The following is an 18,150-nucleotide window of genomic DNA, read 5'->3' as shown; positions in this document are numbered from 1 at the left end:
GAAGACTTGAGTTCTAGTCCCGGCCCTATCTGCTGCCATCACGGTGAAGTTACTGACCAAAGAACTATCTAAGATGTGCTGGGTAGAGGTCAGGCCCAGCAGGAATCCTGAAAAGTTGCCGGCAAACGTGCGCAGAAAAGACCAGAGTGGCCAACGAGGCCTGTTGAATCCTGGCTTTACAGTAAGCTCTCAATAAATAGGACTGATCAGTCGATTGATTACAGCACTGCACGGGCACTATGCTGCTGTCGCTAATGCTGTCAGTGGCTCCGCACGAAAGAATCCTTTGTGAACCACGGCCTCATCAAGCAGAAACTCCACATGGAACAGAAACTCCTCACCGTTGGCTTTAAAGCAGTCAATCACCATGCCCCCTCCTACCACACCTCACCGCTCTCCTACTCCAAACCCAGCCCTCATCATCATCAATCGTATTGAGCACTTACTATGTGCAGAGCACTGTACGTAGCGCTTGGGAAGTACAAATTGGCAACATATAGAGACAGTCCCTACCCAACAGTGGGCTCACAGTCTAAAAGGGGGAGACAGAGAACAAAACCAAACATACTAACAAAATAAAATAAATAGATATGTACAAGTAAAATAAATAGAGTAATAAATCTGTACAAACATATATACATATATACAGGTGCTGTGGGGAAGGGAAGGAGGTAAGATGGGGGGATGGAGAGGGGGACGAGGGGGAGAGGAAGGAAGGGGCTCAGTCTGGGAAGGCCTCCTGGAGGAGGTGAGCTCTCAGCAGGGCCTTGAAGGGAGGAAGAGAGCTAGCTTGGCGGATGGGCAGAGGGATTGGGGGCATTCCAGGCCTGGGGGATGACGTGGGCTGGGGGTCGATGGCGGGACAGGCAAGAACGAGGTACGGTGAGGAGATTAGTGGTGGAGGAGCGGAGGGTGCGGGCTGGGCTGGAGAAGGAGAGAAGGGAGGGGAGGTAGGAGGGGGCGAGGGGATGGACAGCCTTGAAGCCCAGGGTGAGGAGTTTCTGCCTGATGCGCAGATTGATTGGTAGCCACTGGAGATTTTTGAGGAGGGGAGTAATATGCCCAGAGCGTTTCTGGAAAAAGATAATCCGGGCAGCAGCATGAAGTATGGATTGAAGTGGGGAGAGACACGAGGATGGGAGATCAGAGAGAAGGCTGATGCAGTAGTCCAGACGGGATAGGATGAGAGCTTGAATGAGCAGGGTAGCGGTATGGATGGAGAGGAAAGGGCGGATCTTGGCACACTTCACTCCTCTAATGCCAACCTTCTCCCTGTACCTGGATCTCCCCAGCTGGCACCCCCCGCCCCCCGAGGCCCAGGTGAGCTGTCCAGAGCCCGGCTGAGGCCGCCAGTGACTTTTAAGTCCTCACAGGACAACCCGTCTCACTCCACTCTGCCTCTAGTCTCTGGTCGCCCAGCGTGTTGAGGCTTTGCTCCCCCCAAGCCTCTCCTGCTGTGTGCCCACGATGAAAAGTGGCTGTATTGCCTAATGGAAAGAGCCCACGCCTGGAAGTCAGGGCACCTGTGTTCTTCCTGGCTCTGCTGCTTGCCTGCAATGTGACCTTGGGCAAGTCACTTAACTTGTCTTGTTATTTTGTTAGTATGTTTGGTTTTGTTCTCTGTCTCCCCCTTTTAGACTGCGAGCCCACTGTTGGGTAGGGACTGTCTCTATATGTTGCCAACTTGGACTTCCCAAGCGCTTAGTACAGTGCTCTGCACACAGTAAGCGCTCAATAAATACAATTGACTGATTGGTTGATTATCTGCACCTCAGTTTCCTCACTTATATAATGAGGGTTAAATACCTGTTCTCCCTCCCCCTTAGTGAGCCCCATGTGGGTCCACTACAAAATATCTGCAAAAATTGATTTGGCTGTGTCTCTTAGGGACATTATTATAATTATCACAATAATTATCATCATTGTAATTATAATAATAAAAATACTAAGTGCATACTCTGTGTCAAGCTTTGGGGTAAAGTCATCTATTCTACTTATTTTATTTTGTTAGTATGTTTGGTTTTGTTCTCTGTCTCCCCCTTTTAGTCTGTGAGCCCACTGTTGGGTAGGGACTGTCTCTATATGTTGCCAATTTGTACCTCCCAAGCACTTAGTACAGTGCTCTGCACATAGTAAGCGCTCAATAAATACGATTGATGATGAAATAATGAGATCAAATACAGCCCATCAACCCTATCTTCATTCGTCCTCCCATTCCCACAACCCATACGGGTTGTCCACACGTGGGGCTCACAGTCTTCATCCCCATTTTTCAGATGAGGTAGCTGAGGCACAGAGAAGTTAAGTGACTTGCCCAAGGTCACACAGCTGAATAGCGGCAGAGCCGGGATCAGAACCCACGACCTCTGACTCCCAAGCCTCTGCTCTTTCCACTAAGCCACGCTGCTTCTCGAAGTGGACCATCTCCCTCTCTCCTCTTCCACCCTCCCCATCCGGCTTTCCCTATTCTGCACACAGTGGGAACGCCTAATCAGAGTTGATTAAAGGGCATAAAAAAACAGGTCTTCCTTTCAAAGCACCCTAGATGATCAAAAGAGGTTGTTTTCCAAGAGTCACCTTGTAGAGGCTAATTAAAGGCCTCAGAGTGAGTCAGTTATAACTCTCTAAAAGAAGCGATGGGTTTCCCACAACATGCTTACATTAGACCCATAGTAAGCGTTTAACAAATATAATAGTAACAACAATAATAGACTATTGCTCTGCACATGGTAAGTGCTCACTAAGTGCCATACATGGATTGAATTGATCACCCCTTTGCCCAAATTCTTCTCTAGCCCCGACCTGATCTGTTCTCCTCCCTTCAGTCAGCCGGGTCCTGGAAACCTAAACATCGTTCAGCCCGAGGCAAAGGGAGAATTCAGCAGGCCTGTGCGTCCCTACAATCCCCACACAGCACTTCTTTCTGAGCAAGTAGCCTCGCGAACACAGAATGATGAACAGGGCCTCAGGCTACGTCCACAGGAAAATCCACATTTCCTCCATTGCCGCCGAAAGAGATGAAATACCTTATTCCCGGGGAGCTGGGTGGTAGCGGGTTTGATTTCGGTTCCTGGGCAGATCGGGTGACACTGCGAGGTGGCCCCTGGGTTTATAACTGGGTGGGGCGATCGAGCAGACAGGGCCAGCGATCATCTGTTTCCATCTCAGCTTGGGTCTTGACACTGCCAGAAATTCAGCAAAAGGTTTTTTTAGTGCATCCTTCATCAGCAGAGCTCATACATAGTGCCTTAGCGCCTCCGGTCAAGTACGAGCAATCCAGACTCCAGAGGTCGAGAAACCAAGGCACTGCATTGGGTAAAGGTTTTCCTATTTATGTAGCAAGCCACTGGAAACAGCAGGGAGCTCTCATTTCACCCGCCAGCTTCGTCCCCTCGGCCTAAGCCCGTACAGTGCCTGGCACGTAGTAAGCTCCACTTGTCAGCCGTGTGACTTTGGGCAAGTCACTTGAGTTACCTCATCTGTAAAATGGGGATTAAGACTGTGAGCCCCACGTGGGACAACCTGATCACCTTGTATCCTCCCCAGCGCTTAGAACAGTGCTTTGCACATAGTAAGCGCGTAACAAAGGCCATCATTATTATTATTATCCAGAGAGGTCCAAAAATTAAACTTCCTGCACCTCCTTGGTTCAAAGACATTAAACGAGGGGCCTTGGGCAAGGTGAGGGAAAGCTGCTTTCAAATAAAAAAAATATTACAAGTCACTTAACTTCTCTGGGCCTCAGTGACCTCATCTGCAGAGAAACAGCGTGGCTTAGAGGAGAGAGCCTGGGCTTGGGGGTCAGAGGTCATGGGTTCAAATCCCCACTCCACCAATTGTCAGCTGTGTGACTTTGGGCAAGTCACTTTGCTTCTCTGAGCCTCTGTAAAACGGGGATGAAGACTGTGAGCCCGCCGTGGGACGACCTGATCACCATGTAACCGCCCCAGCGCTTAGAACAGTGCTTTGCACATAGTAAGCTCTTAATAAATGCCATCATTATTATTATTGTCTTCTGCTGCTTAGACAAGCAGTGTGACTCAGTGGAAAGAGCCCAGACTTTGAAGTCAGAGGTCATGGGTTCAAATCCCGGCTCTACCACTTGTCAGCTGCGTGACTTTGGGCAAGTCACTTCACTTCTCTGGGCCTCAGTTCCCTCATCTGTAAAAGGGGGATGAAGACTGTGAGCCCCACATGGGACAACCTGATCACCTTGTAACCTCCCCAGCGCTTAGAACAGTGCTTTGCACATAGTAAGTGCTTAATAAATGCCATTATTATTATTATTATTATTATTATTATTGTTATCTGGGCCTCAGTTACCTCATCTGTAAAAGGGGGATGAAGATTGTGAGCCCCACGTGGGACAACCTGATCAGCTTGTATCCTCCTAGTGCTTAGAACAGTGCTTTGCACATAGTAAGCGCTTAATGAATGCCATCATTATTATTATGATTATTCTCTGGGCCTCAGTTACCTCATCTGTAAAAGGGGGATGAAGACTGTGAGCCCCACGTGGGACAACCTGATCACCTTGTATCCCCCCCCTAGCGCTTAGAACGGTGCTTGGCACTTAATGGGTGCTTAATAAATGCCATCATTATTATGATGATTATTCTCTGGGCCTCAGTTACCTCATCTGTAAAAGGGGGATGAAGACTGTGGGCCCCACGTGGGACAACCTGATCACCTTGTATCCCCTCCTAGCGCTTAGAACAGTGCTTTGCACATAGTAAGTGCTTAATAAATGCCATCATTATTTTATTATTATTCTCTGGGCCTCAGTTACCTCATCTGTAAAAGGGGGATGAAGACTGTGGGCCCCACGTGGGACAACCTGATCACCTTGTATCCCCCCCTAGCGCTTAGAATGGTGCTTGGCACTTAATGGGTGCTTAATAAATGCCATCATTATTATGATGATTATTCTCTGGGCCTCAGTTACCTCATCTGTAAAAGGGGGATGAAGACTGTGGGCCCCACGTGGGACAACCTGATCACCTTGTATCCCCCCCCCCCAGCACTTAGAACGGTGCTTGGCACACAGTGGGCGCTTAATAAATGCCATCATTATTATGATGATTATTCTCTGGGCCTCAGTTACCTCATCTGTAAAAGGGGGATGACGACTGTGGGCCCCACGTGGGACAACCTGATCACCTTGTATCCCCTCCTAGCGCTTAGAACAGTGTTTTGCACATAGTAAGTGCTTAATAAATGCCATCATTATTTTATTATTATTCTCTGGGCATCAGTTACCACATCTGTAAAAGGGGGATGAAGACTGTGGGCCCCACGTGGGACAACCTGATCACCTTGTATCCCCCTCTAGCGCTTAGAACAGTGCTTGGCACTTAGTGGGCGCTTAATAACTGCCATCATTATTATGATGATTATTCTCTGGGCCTCAGTTACCTCATCTGTAAAAGGGGGATGAAGACTGTGGGCCCCACGTGGGACAACCTGATCACCTTGTATCCCCCCCTAGCGCTTAGAATGGTGCTTGGCACTTAATGGGTGCTTAATAAATGCCATCATTATTATTATGATTATTCTCTGGGCCTCAGTTACCTCAACTGTAAAAGGGGGATGCAGACTGTGAGCCCCATGTGGGACAACCTGATCACCTTGTATCCCCCCTAGCGCTTAGAACGGTGCTTGGCACTTAGTGGGTGCTTAATAAATGCCATCATTATTATGATGATTATTCTCTGGGCCTCAGTTACCTCATCTGTAAAAGGGGGATGCAGACTGTGGGCCCCATGTGGGACAACCTGATCACCTTGTATCTCCCTCTAGCGCTTAGAATGGTGCTTGGCACTTAGTGGGCGCTTAATAACTGCCATCATTATTATGATGATTATTCTCTGGGCCTCAGTTACCTCATCTGTAAAAGGGGGATGAAGACTGTGGGCCCCACGTGGGACAACCTGATCACCTTGTATCCCCCCCTAGCGCTTAGAACGGTGCTTGGCACTTAATGGGTGCTTAATAAATGCCATCATTATTTTATTATTATTCTCTGGGCCTCAGTTACCACATCTGTAAAAGGGGGATGAAGACTGTGTGCCCCATGTAGGACAACCTGATCACCTTGTATCCCCCCTAGTGCTTGGAACGGTGCTTGGCACTTAGTGGGTGCTTAATAAATGCCATCATTATTATGATGATTATTCTCTGGGCCTCAGTTACCTCATCTGTAAAAGGGGGATGAAGACTGTGAGCCCCACGTGGGACAACCTGATCACCTTGTATCCCCTCCTAGTGCTTAGAACAGTGCTTTGCACATAGTAAGTGCTTAATAAATGCCATCATTATTTTATTATTATTCTCTGGGCCTCAGTTACCACATCTGTGAAAGGGGGATGAAGACTGTGGGCCCCACATGGGACAACCTGATCACCTTGTATCCCCTCCTAGCGCTTAGAACGGTGCTTGGCACTTAGTGGGCGCTTAATAACTGCCATCATTATTATGATGATTATTCTCTGGGCCTCACTTACCTCATCTGTAAAAGGGGGATGAAGACTGTGAGCCCCACGTGGGACAACCTGATCACCTTGTATCCCCCCCTAGCGCTTAGAACGGTGCTTGGCACTTAATGGGTGCTTAATAAATGCCATCATTATTATGATGATTATTCTCTGGGCCTCAGTTACCTCAACTGTAAAAGGGGGATGCAGACTGTGAGCCCCATGTGGGACAACCTGATCACCTTGTATCCCCCCTAGCGCTTAGAACGGTGCTTGGCACTTAGTGGGTGCTTAATAAATGCCATCATTATTATGATGATTATTCTCTGGGCCTCAGTTACCTCATCTGTAAAAGGGGGATGCAGACTGTGGGCCCCATGTGGGACAACCTGATCACCTTGTATCTCCCTCTAGCGCTTAGAACGGTGCTTGGCACTTAGTGGGTGCTTAATAACTGCCATCATTATTATGATGATTATTCTCTGGGCCTCAGTTACCTCATCTGTAAAAGGGGGATGAAGACTGTGAGCCCCACGTGGGACAACCTGATCACCTTGTATCCCCCCCTAGCGCTTAGAACGGTGCTTGGCACTTAATGGGTGCTTAATAAATGCCATCATTATTATGATGATTATTCTCTGGGCCTCAGTTACCTCATCTGTAAAAGGGGGATGCAGACTGTGGGCCCCATGTGGGCCAACCTGATCACCTGTGGGAGATACACCTCCCTCCCCCAGCGCTTAGAACAGTGCTTGGCACATAGTGGGCGCTGAACAAATACCAACATTATTATTATTATTATTAATTATTATTCTTAGGCCGTGGCGTTGGTCCTCGCGCCTGCCTTCTCCTCAGCGCCGGGGCACGTGCCGCGCGCGCGCGCGCCGCGGGCGGGAAAGGCGGCAGGGCCGCGCAGGCGCGTTGCGGACACGAGCGGGGGGGGGGGGGCGGTGCGCGAGAGCGCGCGCGCGCGCGCGCCAGGGGGAAGGATGGGGGGGAGGTGTTGGGGGGGGGGGGGCAGAGCAGGCGGGCGGTGACGCGGCGGCGGCGGCGCGTGCGGCGCGCGCTCGCTCCGTGTCCTGGGAGCAAGAGCCCCGGCCCTCGCCGCTCCCGCCGCCGCCGCCATGTCGGGCCGGTCGGTCCGGGCCGAGACCCGCAGCCGGGCCAAGGATGACATCAAAAAGGTGATGGCGGCCATCGAGAAAGTGCGGAAATGGTGAGGAGGAGCGGGGTCGGGGGGCTGCCGAGCGACCCTGAGGGAGGAGGAGGGGGAGGGGGAGGGGAGAGGGAGGAGGGCGGGGCGGGGTGAGGGGGGGGAGATGAGGAGGAGGGGGCGGGGCCGAGCGCCGGCGTCGGGGGGCGGTGACGTGACGGCCACGCAGCCAATCGCGGCGCAGCGCGAGACGTGGTCCGGCCCGCAGGGACCGTTGGAGCCCGCGCATGCGCGGGAGCCCCCGCCCCGTCACCCGCTCCCTCTGAGGGGGCTGCCCCTCGTTAATAATGTTAATATTTGTTAAGCGCTTACTCTGTGCAAAGCACTGTTCTAAGCGCTGGGGGGGGGAACACAAGGAGATGAGGTTGTCCCCCGTGGGGCTCACAGTCTTAATCCCCGTTTTACAGATGAGGGAACTGAGGCACAGAGAAGTGAAGTGACTTGCCCAAGGTCACTCAGCTGACGTGTGGCGATTCATTCGATCCTGTGTAGGGAGCGCGTACCGTGTGCAGAGCACTGTACTAAGCGCTTGGGAAGTACAAGGTGGCAGCACATGGAGTCGGTCCCTACCCAACAGCGGGATCACAGTCTAATAATAATAATAATAATAATGGTATTTGTTAAGCGCTTACTATGTGCAAAGCACTGTTCTAAGCGCTGGGGGGGATACAGAGTGATCAGGTTGTCCCATGTGGGGTTCACAGTCTTAATCCCCATTTTACAGATGAGGTAACTGAGGCTCAGAGAATCAATCAATCAATCGTATTTATTGAGCGCTTACTATGTGCAGAGCACTGGACTAAGCGCTTGGGAAGTACAAATTGGCAACACATAGAGACAGTCCCTACCCAACAGTGGGCTCCCAGTCTAAAAGGGGGAGACAGAGAACAGAACCAAACATACCAACAAAATAAAATAAATAGGATAGAAATGTACAAGTAAAATAAATAAATAAATAAATAAATAGAGTAATAAATATTTACAACCATATATACATATGTACAGGTGCTGTGGGGAAGGGAAGGAGGTAAGATGGGGGGATGGAGAGGGGGACGAGGGGGAGAGGAAGGAAGGGGCTCAGTCTGGGAAGGCCTCCTGGAGGAGGTGAGCCCTCAGCAGGGCCTTGAAGGGAGGAAGAGAGCTAGCTTGGCGGAGGGGCAGAGGGAGGGCATTCCAGGCCCGGGTTAAGTGACTTGCCCAAGGTCACACAGCAGACATGTGGCGGAGCCGGGATTCGAACCCATGACCTGTGACTCCAAAGCCCGGGCTCTTTCCACTGAGCCACGCAGAGAAGTGAAGTGACTTGCCCAGGGTCACACAGCTGACGTGTGGAGATTCATTCATTCGATCCTGTGTAGGGAGCGCTTACCGTGTGCAGAGCACTGTACTAAGCGCTTGGGAAGTACACGTTGGCAGCACATAGAGTCGGTCCCTACCCAACAGCGGGCTCACAGACTAATAATAATAATAATGGTATTTGTTATTGGTATTTTATTTTGTTAGTATGGTTAGTTTGTTCGCTTAGAACAGTGCTTTGCAGGTAGTAAGCGCTTAATGAATGCCATCATCATTATTATTATTATTATTTGGTTTTGTTCTCTGTCTCCCCCTTTTAGACTGTGAGCCCGCTGTTGGGTAGGGACTATCTCTATATGTTGCCAACTTGGACTTCCCAAGCGCTTAGTACAGTGCTCTGCACACAGTAAGTGCTCAATAAATGCGATTGATTGATTGATTGATTTGTTAAACGCCTACTATGTGCAAAGCACCGTTCTAAGTGCTGGGGAGGTTACAAGGTGATTAGGTTGTCCCTGGGGTGGGGGGGGGCTCACAGTTTTAATCCTCATTTTACAGATGAGGGAACTGAGGCCCAGAGAAGTGAAGTGATTTGCCCAAAGTCACACAGCTGACAGTTGGCAGAGCTGGGATTTGAACCCATGACCTCTGACTCCAAAGCCCGGGCTCTTTGCACTGAGCCACGCTGCAGTCTAGAACTCAAGCCTGTGCTCTTTCCACTAGGCTACAATGCTTCTCCTGAGAGGCCTGCCCTTAGCGCCGTGCTGTGCACACAGTAAGCGCTCAATAAATACAATTGAATAATAACAATAATGATGGTATTTGTTAAGCGCTTATTATGTGCCAAACGCTGTTCTAAGCACTGGGATAGATAATAATAAATACGTTTTAATAATAATAATAATGGTATTTGTTAATGGCTTACCACGCGCAAAGCACTGTTCTAATAATAATAATGATGGCATTTATTAAGCACTTACTATGTGCAAAGCTTCAAAGCCCTACTGAGAGCTCACCTCCTCCAGGAGGCCTTCCCAGACTGAGCCCCCTCCTTCCTCTCCCCCTCCTCCCCATCCCCCCAGCCTTATCTCCTTCCCCTCCCCACAGCACCTGTATATATATGTTTGTACATATTTATTACTCTATTTTACTTGTACATATTTATTCTATTTTATTTTGTTAATATGTTTTGTTTTGTTGTCTGTCTCCCCCTTCTAGACTGTGAGCCCACTGTTGGGTAGGGCCCGTCTCTATATGTTGCCAACTTGTACTTCCCAAGCGCTTAGTCCAGTGCTCTGCACACAGTAAGCACTCAATAAATATGATTGAATGAATGAATGAAAGGTGATCAGGTTGTCCTATGGGGGGGTTCACAGTCTTCATCCCCATTTTACACATGAGGGACCTGAGTGACAGAGAAGTGAAGTGGCTTGCCCAAAGTCACACAGCAGACAAGTGGCGGAGCTGGGATTCGAACCCTTGACCTTTGGCTCCCAAACCCGTGCTCTTTCCACTGAGCCACGCTGCTTCTCAATAGATAATAATGGGATAGATATTCAATAAATATGATTGAATAATAATAATAATGATGATGGTATTTGTTAAGCACTTACCATGTGCAAAGCACTGTTATAATAATAATGATGGCATTTATTAAGCGCCTGCTATGTGCAAAGCACTGTTCTAAGCCCTGGGAAGGTTACAAGGTGATCAGGTTGTCCTATGGGGGGTTCACAGTCTTCATCCCCATTTTACAGATGAGGTCACTGAGGCACAGAGAAGTTAAGTGGCTTGCCCAAAGTCACACAGCAGACAAGTGGCGGAGCTGGGATTCGAACCCTTGACCTTTGGCTCCCAAGCCCATGCTCTTTCCACTGAGCCACGCTGCTTCTCAATAGATAATAATGGGATAGATAATCAATACGATTGAATAATAATAATGATGATGATGGTATTTGTTAAGCACTTACCATGTGTGAAGCACTGTTCTAATAATAATAATGATGGCATTTATTAAGCACTTACTATGTGCAAAGCACTGTTCTAAGCCCTGGGGAGGTTACAAGGTGATCAGGTTGACCCACGGGGGGCTCACAGTCTTCATCCCCATTTTACAGATTTTACACTGAGGCACAGAGAAGTTAAGTGATTTGCCCAAAGTCACATAGCTGACAATTGGCGGAGCCAGGATTTGAACCATGACCTCCAAAGCCCGTGCTCTTTCCACTGAGCCACGCTGCTTCTCTAAGCGCTGGGGGGGATAGAAGGTGATCAGGTTGTCCCACGTGGGGCTCACAGTCTTCATCCCCATTTTACAGATGGGGGAACTGAGGCCCAGAGAAGTGAAGTGACTTGCCCAAAGTCACAAAGCTGACAGGTGGAGGAGCCAGGATTAGAACCCACGACCTCTGGCTCCCAAGCCCTAGCCACTAGGCCATGCTGCTTCTCTGTTGAAAGAACGAATGCCCTCCCCCAGACCAGACGGACCTTCCCGCTGAGATCTCACTTACCCTCACCCCACCTTGGCACCCCTCGAAAAGGGCATTACTTTCTGCAAGAAAATCCCCTGCTGCCCAAGTGCCCCATAATAATAATTGCAGTATTTGTTAAGCGTTTGCCATGTGGTGGGCACTGCACTAAGCGCTAGGGTGGATACGAGCATATAGGGTGGGACACAGTCCCTGACCCACGTGGGGCTCACAGTTTCAATCCCCATTTCACAGATGAGGGAACTGAGGCCCAGAGATGTGAAGTGATTTGCCCCCAAGGTCACACAGAAGTTCCCCTGCTTGTCCACAACACAAGTTCCCAGGCGCTCGATAAATACCATGGACTGATCTATCGAAGAGGCTACTCCTGGCCTTGACAACCAAGTTTGAATACGATTAGCTTCTATTTACCCCAGCGCTTAGAACCCTGCGTGGCACAGAGTAAGCGCTTAACAAGTACCATCGTCATCAAATTAGGAAACTGAGGCACATAGAAGTTATGACTTGCCCCAAGTTGCATAGCAGGTAGGGGCGGTGCAGCGGGGATGAGACCCCATATCCTCTGGTCACCAGGCCTGTGCTCTTTCGTCTTGACTAGGCCACGCTTCTTAGAAAGCAGGCTTGGAATGAGGGATTGGAATTCTGGTTCTGGCTTTTCCATTGTCTCCCTGGATGACTATGGAAAATCCCCCCGCTCTGCAACACTTCCCCCTCTGATCCATAAGGATGTTTTCACTAATGCATTCAATTGTATTTATTGAGCACTTACTGTGTGCAAATCAATCAATCGTATTTATTGAGCGCTTACTGTGTGCAAAGGACTGTACTAAGAGCCAGGAGAGTACAGTACAACAATAGATACATTCATTCCCTGCCCACAACGAGCTCACAGTCTACAGGGGGGAGACAGACATTAGTGTCCATAAATAAGTAAATAAATGAATAAATTACAGATCTATACATACGTGCTGTGGGACACATATGTAGAGTGAGCTGGCCTGAGTATAGAGCTATAGGTCTTTAAACCAGAGGGAAGGGAGATTAACCCCCAGAGGCCCTGTTTTGGGATGACTTTGGATCCCCTAACATGGCAGAGGGCTGCCTTGAGGAGCCCCTCGGGTTGAATGGGAGCCAACGACCTCTGCCTGCTCTAACCGGTTTCCTCCTGTGCCAGGGAGAAGAAGTGGGTGACTGTGGGTGACACGTCCCTTCGGATATTTAAGTGGGTGCCAGTGACTGACAGCAAAGAGGTAAGTGTTGGATGCCAGGGACACTGGCATCTTCCCGTCCCAGCGAGGGCAGGGTTTCTCCGAGAGCCTTCAGATTTCAGGGTGGGGCCTCAGTGCCCCCTCTTTATTCGGCATCGGAAGACCTCGGAAGGCAGAGGGACGGGATACCGGCTCGCCCCAAAGGGAGATAGATCATATTGGTCATGGGTTCTAATCCCAGCTCCGCCACTCGTCTGCTGTGTGACCTTGGGCAAGGCACTTCACTTCTCTGTGCTTCAGTTACCTCATCGGTAAAATAAGGAACAAGACTGGGAACCCCACATGGGACAGGGATTGTGTCCATCTCGAGTAGCTTGTATCCTGTCCAGCTCGATTAGCTTGTATCCACCCCACTGCTTCGTACAGTGTCTGGCACCTAGTAAGCGCTTAACAAATACCATCATTATTATTAGTGTTATTTAGCCTCCAGAAGACTGGAGGATTTCTCTGCCTTTGGTCCCGGCCCAGATCTGGATGGGGCCACAACGGGGGCAGTGCTCTGTGTAAGGAAGGCGCGTGGGGCTGAACCTCGCAAGAAGTCCATGGGGCCCAGGGGGCAAGAGCTGGCCGCGGAACCCCCCGGGTGACCATGGGTCCCCAAGCCTCCCCTCCCCTTGCTCCGCAGCACAAACATCCTGAGATTTCCCTCACCCCCGCAGATGCCCTTGGGCCCAGGGGACAACCCAGTTGGCAAAGAGGCTCTCTTTGTCCCGCTGCCTAACCAGGAGCCAAAAGTGGTTGGCTGAAGGTGGTTTATTAAGTAAGCGCTTAATAAATACAATCGAACGATTGAAGGGCTCCTTGCTGCCCCCAGCATGGCCCGGACTAGCCCAGAGAGACCCCCGAAAACTCCCCGATCCCGGAAAGACAGGTTGGTTCAGGGTCTCGTTCCCCCTCTGCACCTCTGGGGGTCTGGTTGGGCTCGGAGCCCCTCTCCTTCTCCTCCCCCGATGTCCCCCAGGCCCACGGAACAGCACCCGAACGGCCACGTCTTCCCAGTCTGCGGGCTTAGAAATGGTGTCTGGGAGCAGCGAGGACTCTTGGGCCTCTGAACATGTGTCTGGTTCAGGATCAGCCAAGCAGGAGTGTTTACTGAGCGAGCGCCTACTTTGTGCAGAGCACTGACTGTACTAAGCACTTGGGAGAGTACAAAAGAGTTAGTAGATGGGAACCGGGCCCTGAAGGAGCTTACAATTTCTTTCGTGCAGAGCGCTGTACTAAATGCTTGGGAGAGTCAGTAGCCACGACCCCTGCCCTCAGGGAGCTTCTAGCAAGTAAGACAGACACCCCCCCCCCCCCCAAAAAAAATTACAGGTAGAAGAAGAGAAAGGAAGAAGAGAAGGGAAGCAGCATGCTTTAGAGGAAAGAGCCCGGGCCTTGGGAATCAGAGGATGTGGATTCTCATCCCGACTCTGCCACATGTCTCCTGGGAGACCTTGGGCAAGTCACTTCACTTCTCTGGGCCTCAGTTACCTCATCTGTAAAATGGGGATTGAGACCGTGAGCCCCATGTGGGACAGGGACCGTGTCCAACCTGATTACCTTGTATCTACCCCAGCACTTAGAACAGTACTTGTCACATAGTAAGCGCTTAACAAATACCACAACTATTATTATTATTAGAAAGGAAAAATGGCTCAGTAGGTGAGTAGGTGCCTAAACAGTGGAGTGCAGGAGTCGGTGCTGAGAACGGAAGCGCCTCGGGGAGGATGTGGGAGCAGAAGCAATGAAGTTCCGGCCGCCCGACGCTTGGAAAAACCGTGGGCCGGACCCGGGGGGTTGGGGGGTGGCGGTCCTCCCGGTTAGGGGCGGGCCATCCGACACACCCGACTTTTCCCTCTTTTAATCCAAACCCGGAGCTAGTTGGGATGGCTCAGGGGTGCTGGTCTCCCCAGCCGCTCGAGTCCTAACGGGAGGCCGCCTGTCCTTCTTTCCAGAAAGAGAAGTCCAAGTCCAACAGTTCGGCAGCTCGGGAACCCAACGGTTTTCCCTCCGACACCTCCGCCAACTCCTCCCTCCTCCTAGAGTTCCAGGGTGAGTCCCGCCTGCCTCTCCCACGGTCGGGGGGCACCGAGAAGGGCCCACAGCCTGGCCCTCTGACCGAGGTTGCCCAAAGCCAGGGACTCCTCCTCCAGCCCGTGGCCTCTCCAAGGCCCTGCCCGGCCCAGGTCCAGCCCACCGTCGGGCCGGTGCTGGCGAGGCAGGGCGGGGCGGGCCCAGAGCCGGGCCCCCAATGCCCTGTCCTCCTCCTCCTCCTCCTCCTCCTCTCCCGGTGCTGTCCGGCTTACAGACGAGAACAGCAATCAGAGCTCCATGTCGGACGTGTACCAGCTCAAAGTGGACAGCAGCACCAATTCCAGCCCCAGCCCTCAGCAGAGCGAGTCCCTGAGCCCCGCACACACCTCCGACTTCCGCACGGACGACTCCCAGCCGCCCACCCTGGGCCAGGAGATCTTGGAGGGTGAGCGAGTCCCGGGCAGGGGGAGGCCGGCTCCCACCTTCCTCCTGTGGCCCCTCCCCATCATCGTCCGCACCGGGGGTGTGAGGGGAGCCGACGGAGCGAATCTCTGATGCCCAGGGAAGCAGCTGTACCGCTGCCGGCGGGTGGAGGCTGGCTGCCCTTTCCAGTGGGTGGCATGGGTGGGGATGGGCCCCTGGGGAAGGTCGAGGGGGAGGGTGGGCGGGAAGCCTCCCTGACCCTCCTGCCTTCCCAGAGCCCTCCTTGCCTGCCTCAGAAGTCGCCGACGAACCTCCCACCCTGACGAAGGAGGAGCCCGTCCCCGTGGAGACCCAGGTCAGGGGGCCGGCGGAAGGGCCGTGGACAGGGAGGGAGGCCCGGGCACCAGGGCCGGGCAAAGGGGGCCCGCCCTGGGGCAGCGAGGAGGGGGCAGGGAACCAGCCCAGGAGCCCGAGCCCAGGGCCTCCAGGGGTGCCCGGCCGTCCAGTCCCCCCATGACCTCCCCGGCCACTCCAGCTCTCTCCTCCGTTCTGTCCCATCCCCCAGGTTTCCGAGGAAGCGGAAGACCCTGGGGCTCCCCCGCTGAAGCGCTTCTGCGGGGACCGGCCCGCGGCGCCACCGACGGCATCCGAGAGCTAGCGGGATCCCAGAGCCCCATCTGCCCGACCGCCCGCCCACCCACCCACCCAGCCCCTCGCCTCTATTTATTGGATTCTGGTTCAGGCCACGCCGCGTCGCCGAGGGCGGGGAGGGCCTCGGCCCCGCGGTCCGGCCCGGGATCCCGGCGTTACCTCCCTGCCCCCTAGGTCCCTCTCTGCTTGCTTTCCGGCCCCCGGGCCCCGGGCTGGCGGAGGCCATACGGGCCGGGGGCCGGGCCACCCCCGCTCCACTTGCCACCTCGGCGGGCCGGGTTCGGGTTGCGGGGGGGGGTCTCCCGCCACCGCCGCCCCAGACCCCAGCTGTCGCCCCCAGGTTTGCAGCCGCCCCCTGGAGAGACGGGTCTTGGAGAAGGGTCTCCGTCCAGAGCCTCCACCCCGTGGCCTCCCGAATGCCCCCGGCTTGGAGCCGGATAGTCACCGGCTGGGCAGCGGCCCGGGGACTTTCCCAGCAGGCCCCAGGGCCGGTGCCAAGGGAGCAGGAGTGGGGAGAAGGAGGGGGAGATGCTCAGAAACTCCCCCGGCGGACAGGCCTCCGGGGTGGTCCCACTCTCGCTCCCGTTCCCGCTCCCTACAGTAGTCCCGTCTCCCGGAGCCGCCCCAGCGGCCTGCCCTCGCCCACTCCCCCCACGGCCCCACCCCGGCCCGTGTCCCAGCAAGAGCTTGTGTGGCCTGTGTAGTGTGGCTACGGCAATCCCCCTCTGCCCACCCCTCTCTCCCCTCCACTCCCTCCCCCTCAACCCAGCTCAGATTTTCGGGAAAACTCCTTTTCTTTGGAATCTGCATGTCGAATCGAACTCTTGTGATTTTATTTTTTTCGTTCCAAAAGAAGAAAACAGAAGTTTAAGAAAATGGAAATGGGCGACTGTGAGTGAAGACATATTTTAGCACTGAATAGAATATTTTTAAAATTAAACTATTTGAAATACGTTTCGTCGGCGTCCGAGCGTCCTGGTCTTGTCGAGGGCCCCCGGGTGCGGGAGGGGGCTGTCTGGGAGCCGGGGACCGGAGGATGAGTTTAATGGAGGGGTCCCAATCCCTTCCAGCTGGCATCGGAAGCCCGAGGGCATGGGCCTGAGAGTCAAAAGGACCTGGGTTCTAATCCTAGCTCTGCCGCCTGCCCGCTGTGTGACCCTGGGCAAGTCACTTCATTTTTCTGTGCCTCAGTTCCCTCATCCGTAAAATGGGGATGAAGCCCGTGAGCCCCGTGTGGGACAGGGACTGTGTCCAATCTGATTAACTTGTATCTACCCCAGCGCTTAGAACAATGCTTGGTACATAGTAAGCGCTTAACAAATAGCATAATAATAATTATTATTATTATTACTATAATCAACTGCAGCATCAATGATTTCTTCTGATCTCTCTGTTAACCACTGGTGTCTGACCTATATGCTCATCCTTATGGCCATGGCCTAGAGAAGGTGAACAACTGTAATAATAATAATGGCGGTATTTGTTAAGCGCTTACTATGTGCCAGGCACTTCACTAAGCGCTGAGGTGGATGCAAGCAAATCGGGTAAGACACAGTCCCTGTCCCACGTGGGGCTTACAGTCTCAATCCCCATTTTACAGCTGAGGTGACTAAGGCCCAGAGAAGTGAAATGACTAACTCAAGGTCACGCAGCAAACAAGTAGCATTTTCACGGACACAAAGTGGGGGACTTTTCTCTCCTAGACCCACTCGCTTAAGTAGATCTAGGTCTGTCTCCTCCCACTAGAGCGTAAACTCCCTGTGGCCCCGTGTGGGACGTGGACTTGGTCCAACCTGGTTAGTTTGTATCTACCCCGGCACTTAGAACAGCGCTTGACACAAAGTAAGTGCTTAACAAATACCGTTACTATTATTAATGATAATATAATAATAACTGAACTCCACGCTGGGCAAGTATCGCGGTCAATGGCCCGGAAAGAAAATTCACAACCCTTTATTCACCCGTCCCTCAGCCCCACAGTACTCATTCATTCATTTGTTCAGTCGTATTTATTGAGTGCTTACTGTGTGCACAGCACTGTACTGAGCGCTTGGGAGAGCACAATATAACAGACACATTCCTGCCCATCATCATCATCATCATCAATCGTATTTATTGAGCGCTTACTGTGTGCAGAGCACTGCACTAAGCGCTTGGGTAGTACAAATTGGCAACATATAGAGACAGTCCCTACCCAACAGTGGGCTCACAGTCTAAAAGGGGGAGCCCACAGTGAGTTAACAGTCTGGAGTCACTCACAGTCACGCTCAAGTCCAGATCTGTAATTTATTAATTTTTAACATTACTATCTTTCACCCCCT

The 18,150-nt window shown here is 52.2% G+C and overlaps 1 protein-coding gene across 1 annotated transcript; it reads left to right on the top strand.

Moving 5' to 3' along the window:
- Positions 1-7,564: 7,564 nt before the first annotated feature.
- BCL7B (BAF chromatin remodeling complex subunit BCL7B) lies at positions 7,565-16,786 on the top strand. The gene is made up of 6 exons (XM_038759220.1): positions 7,565-7,689; positions 12,646-12,721; positions 14,677-14,773; positions 15,030-15,200; positions 15,454-15,533; positions 15,744-16,786. The coding sequence occupies exons 1-6, from the start codon at positions 7,598-7,600 to the stop codon at positions 15,834-15,836; spliced, it is 609 nt and encodes a 202-aa protein (XP_038615148.1). The 5' UTR covers positions 7,565-7,597; the 3' UTR covers positions 15,837-16,786.
- Positions 16,787-18,150: the final 1,364 nt, after the last annotated feature.

Source organism: Tachyglossus aculeatus, chromosome 17 (genome assembly GCF_015852505.1).
Source record: "Tachyglossus aculeatus isolate mTacAcu1 chromosome 17, mTacAcu1.pri, whole genome shotgun sequence".
NCBI lineage: Eukaryota > Metazoa > Chordata > Mammalia > Monotremata > Tachyglossidae > Tachyglossus > Tachyglossus aculeatus.
Note: the sequence above shows the minus strand (reverse complement) of the source record. Positions and strands in the feature narration are given on the sequence as shown.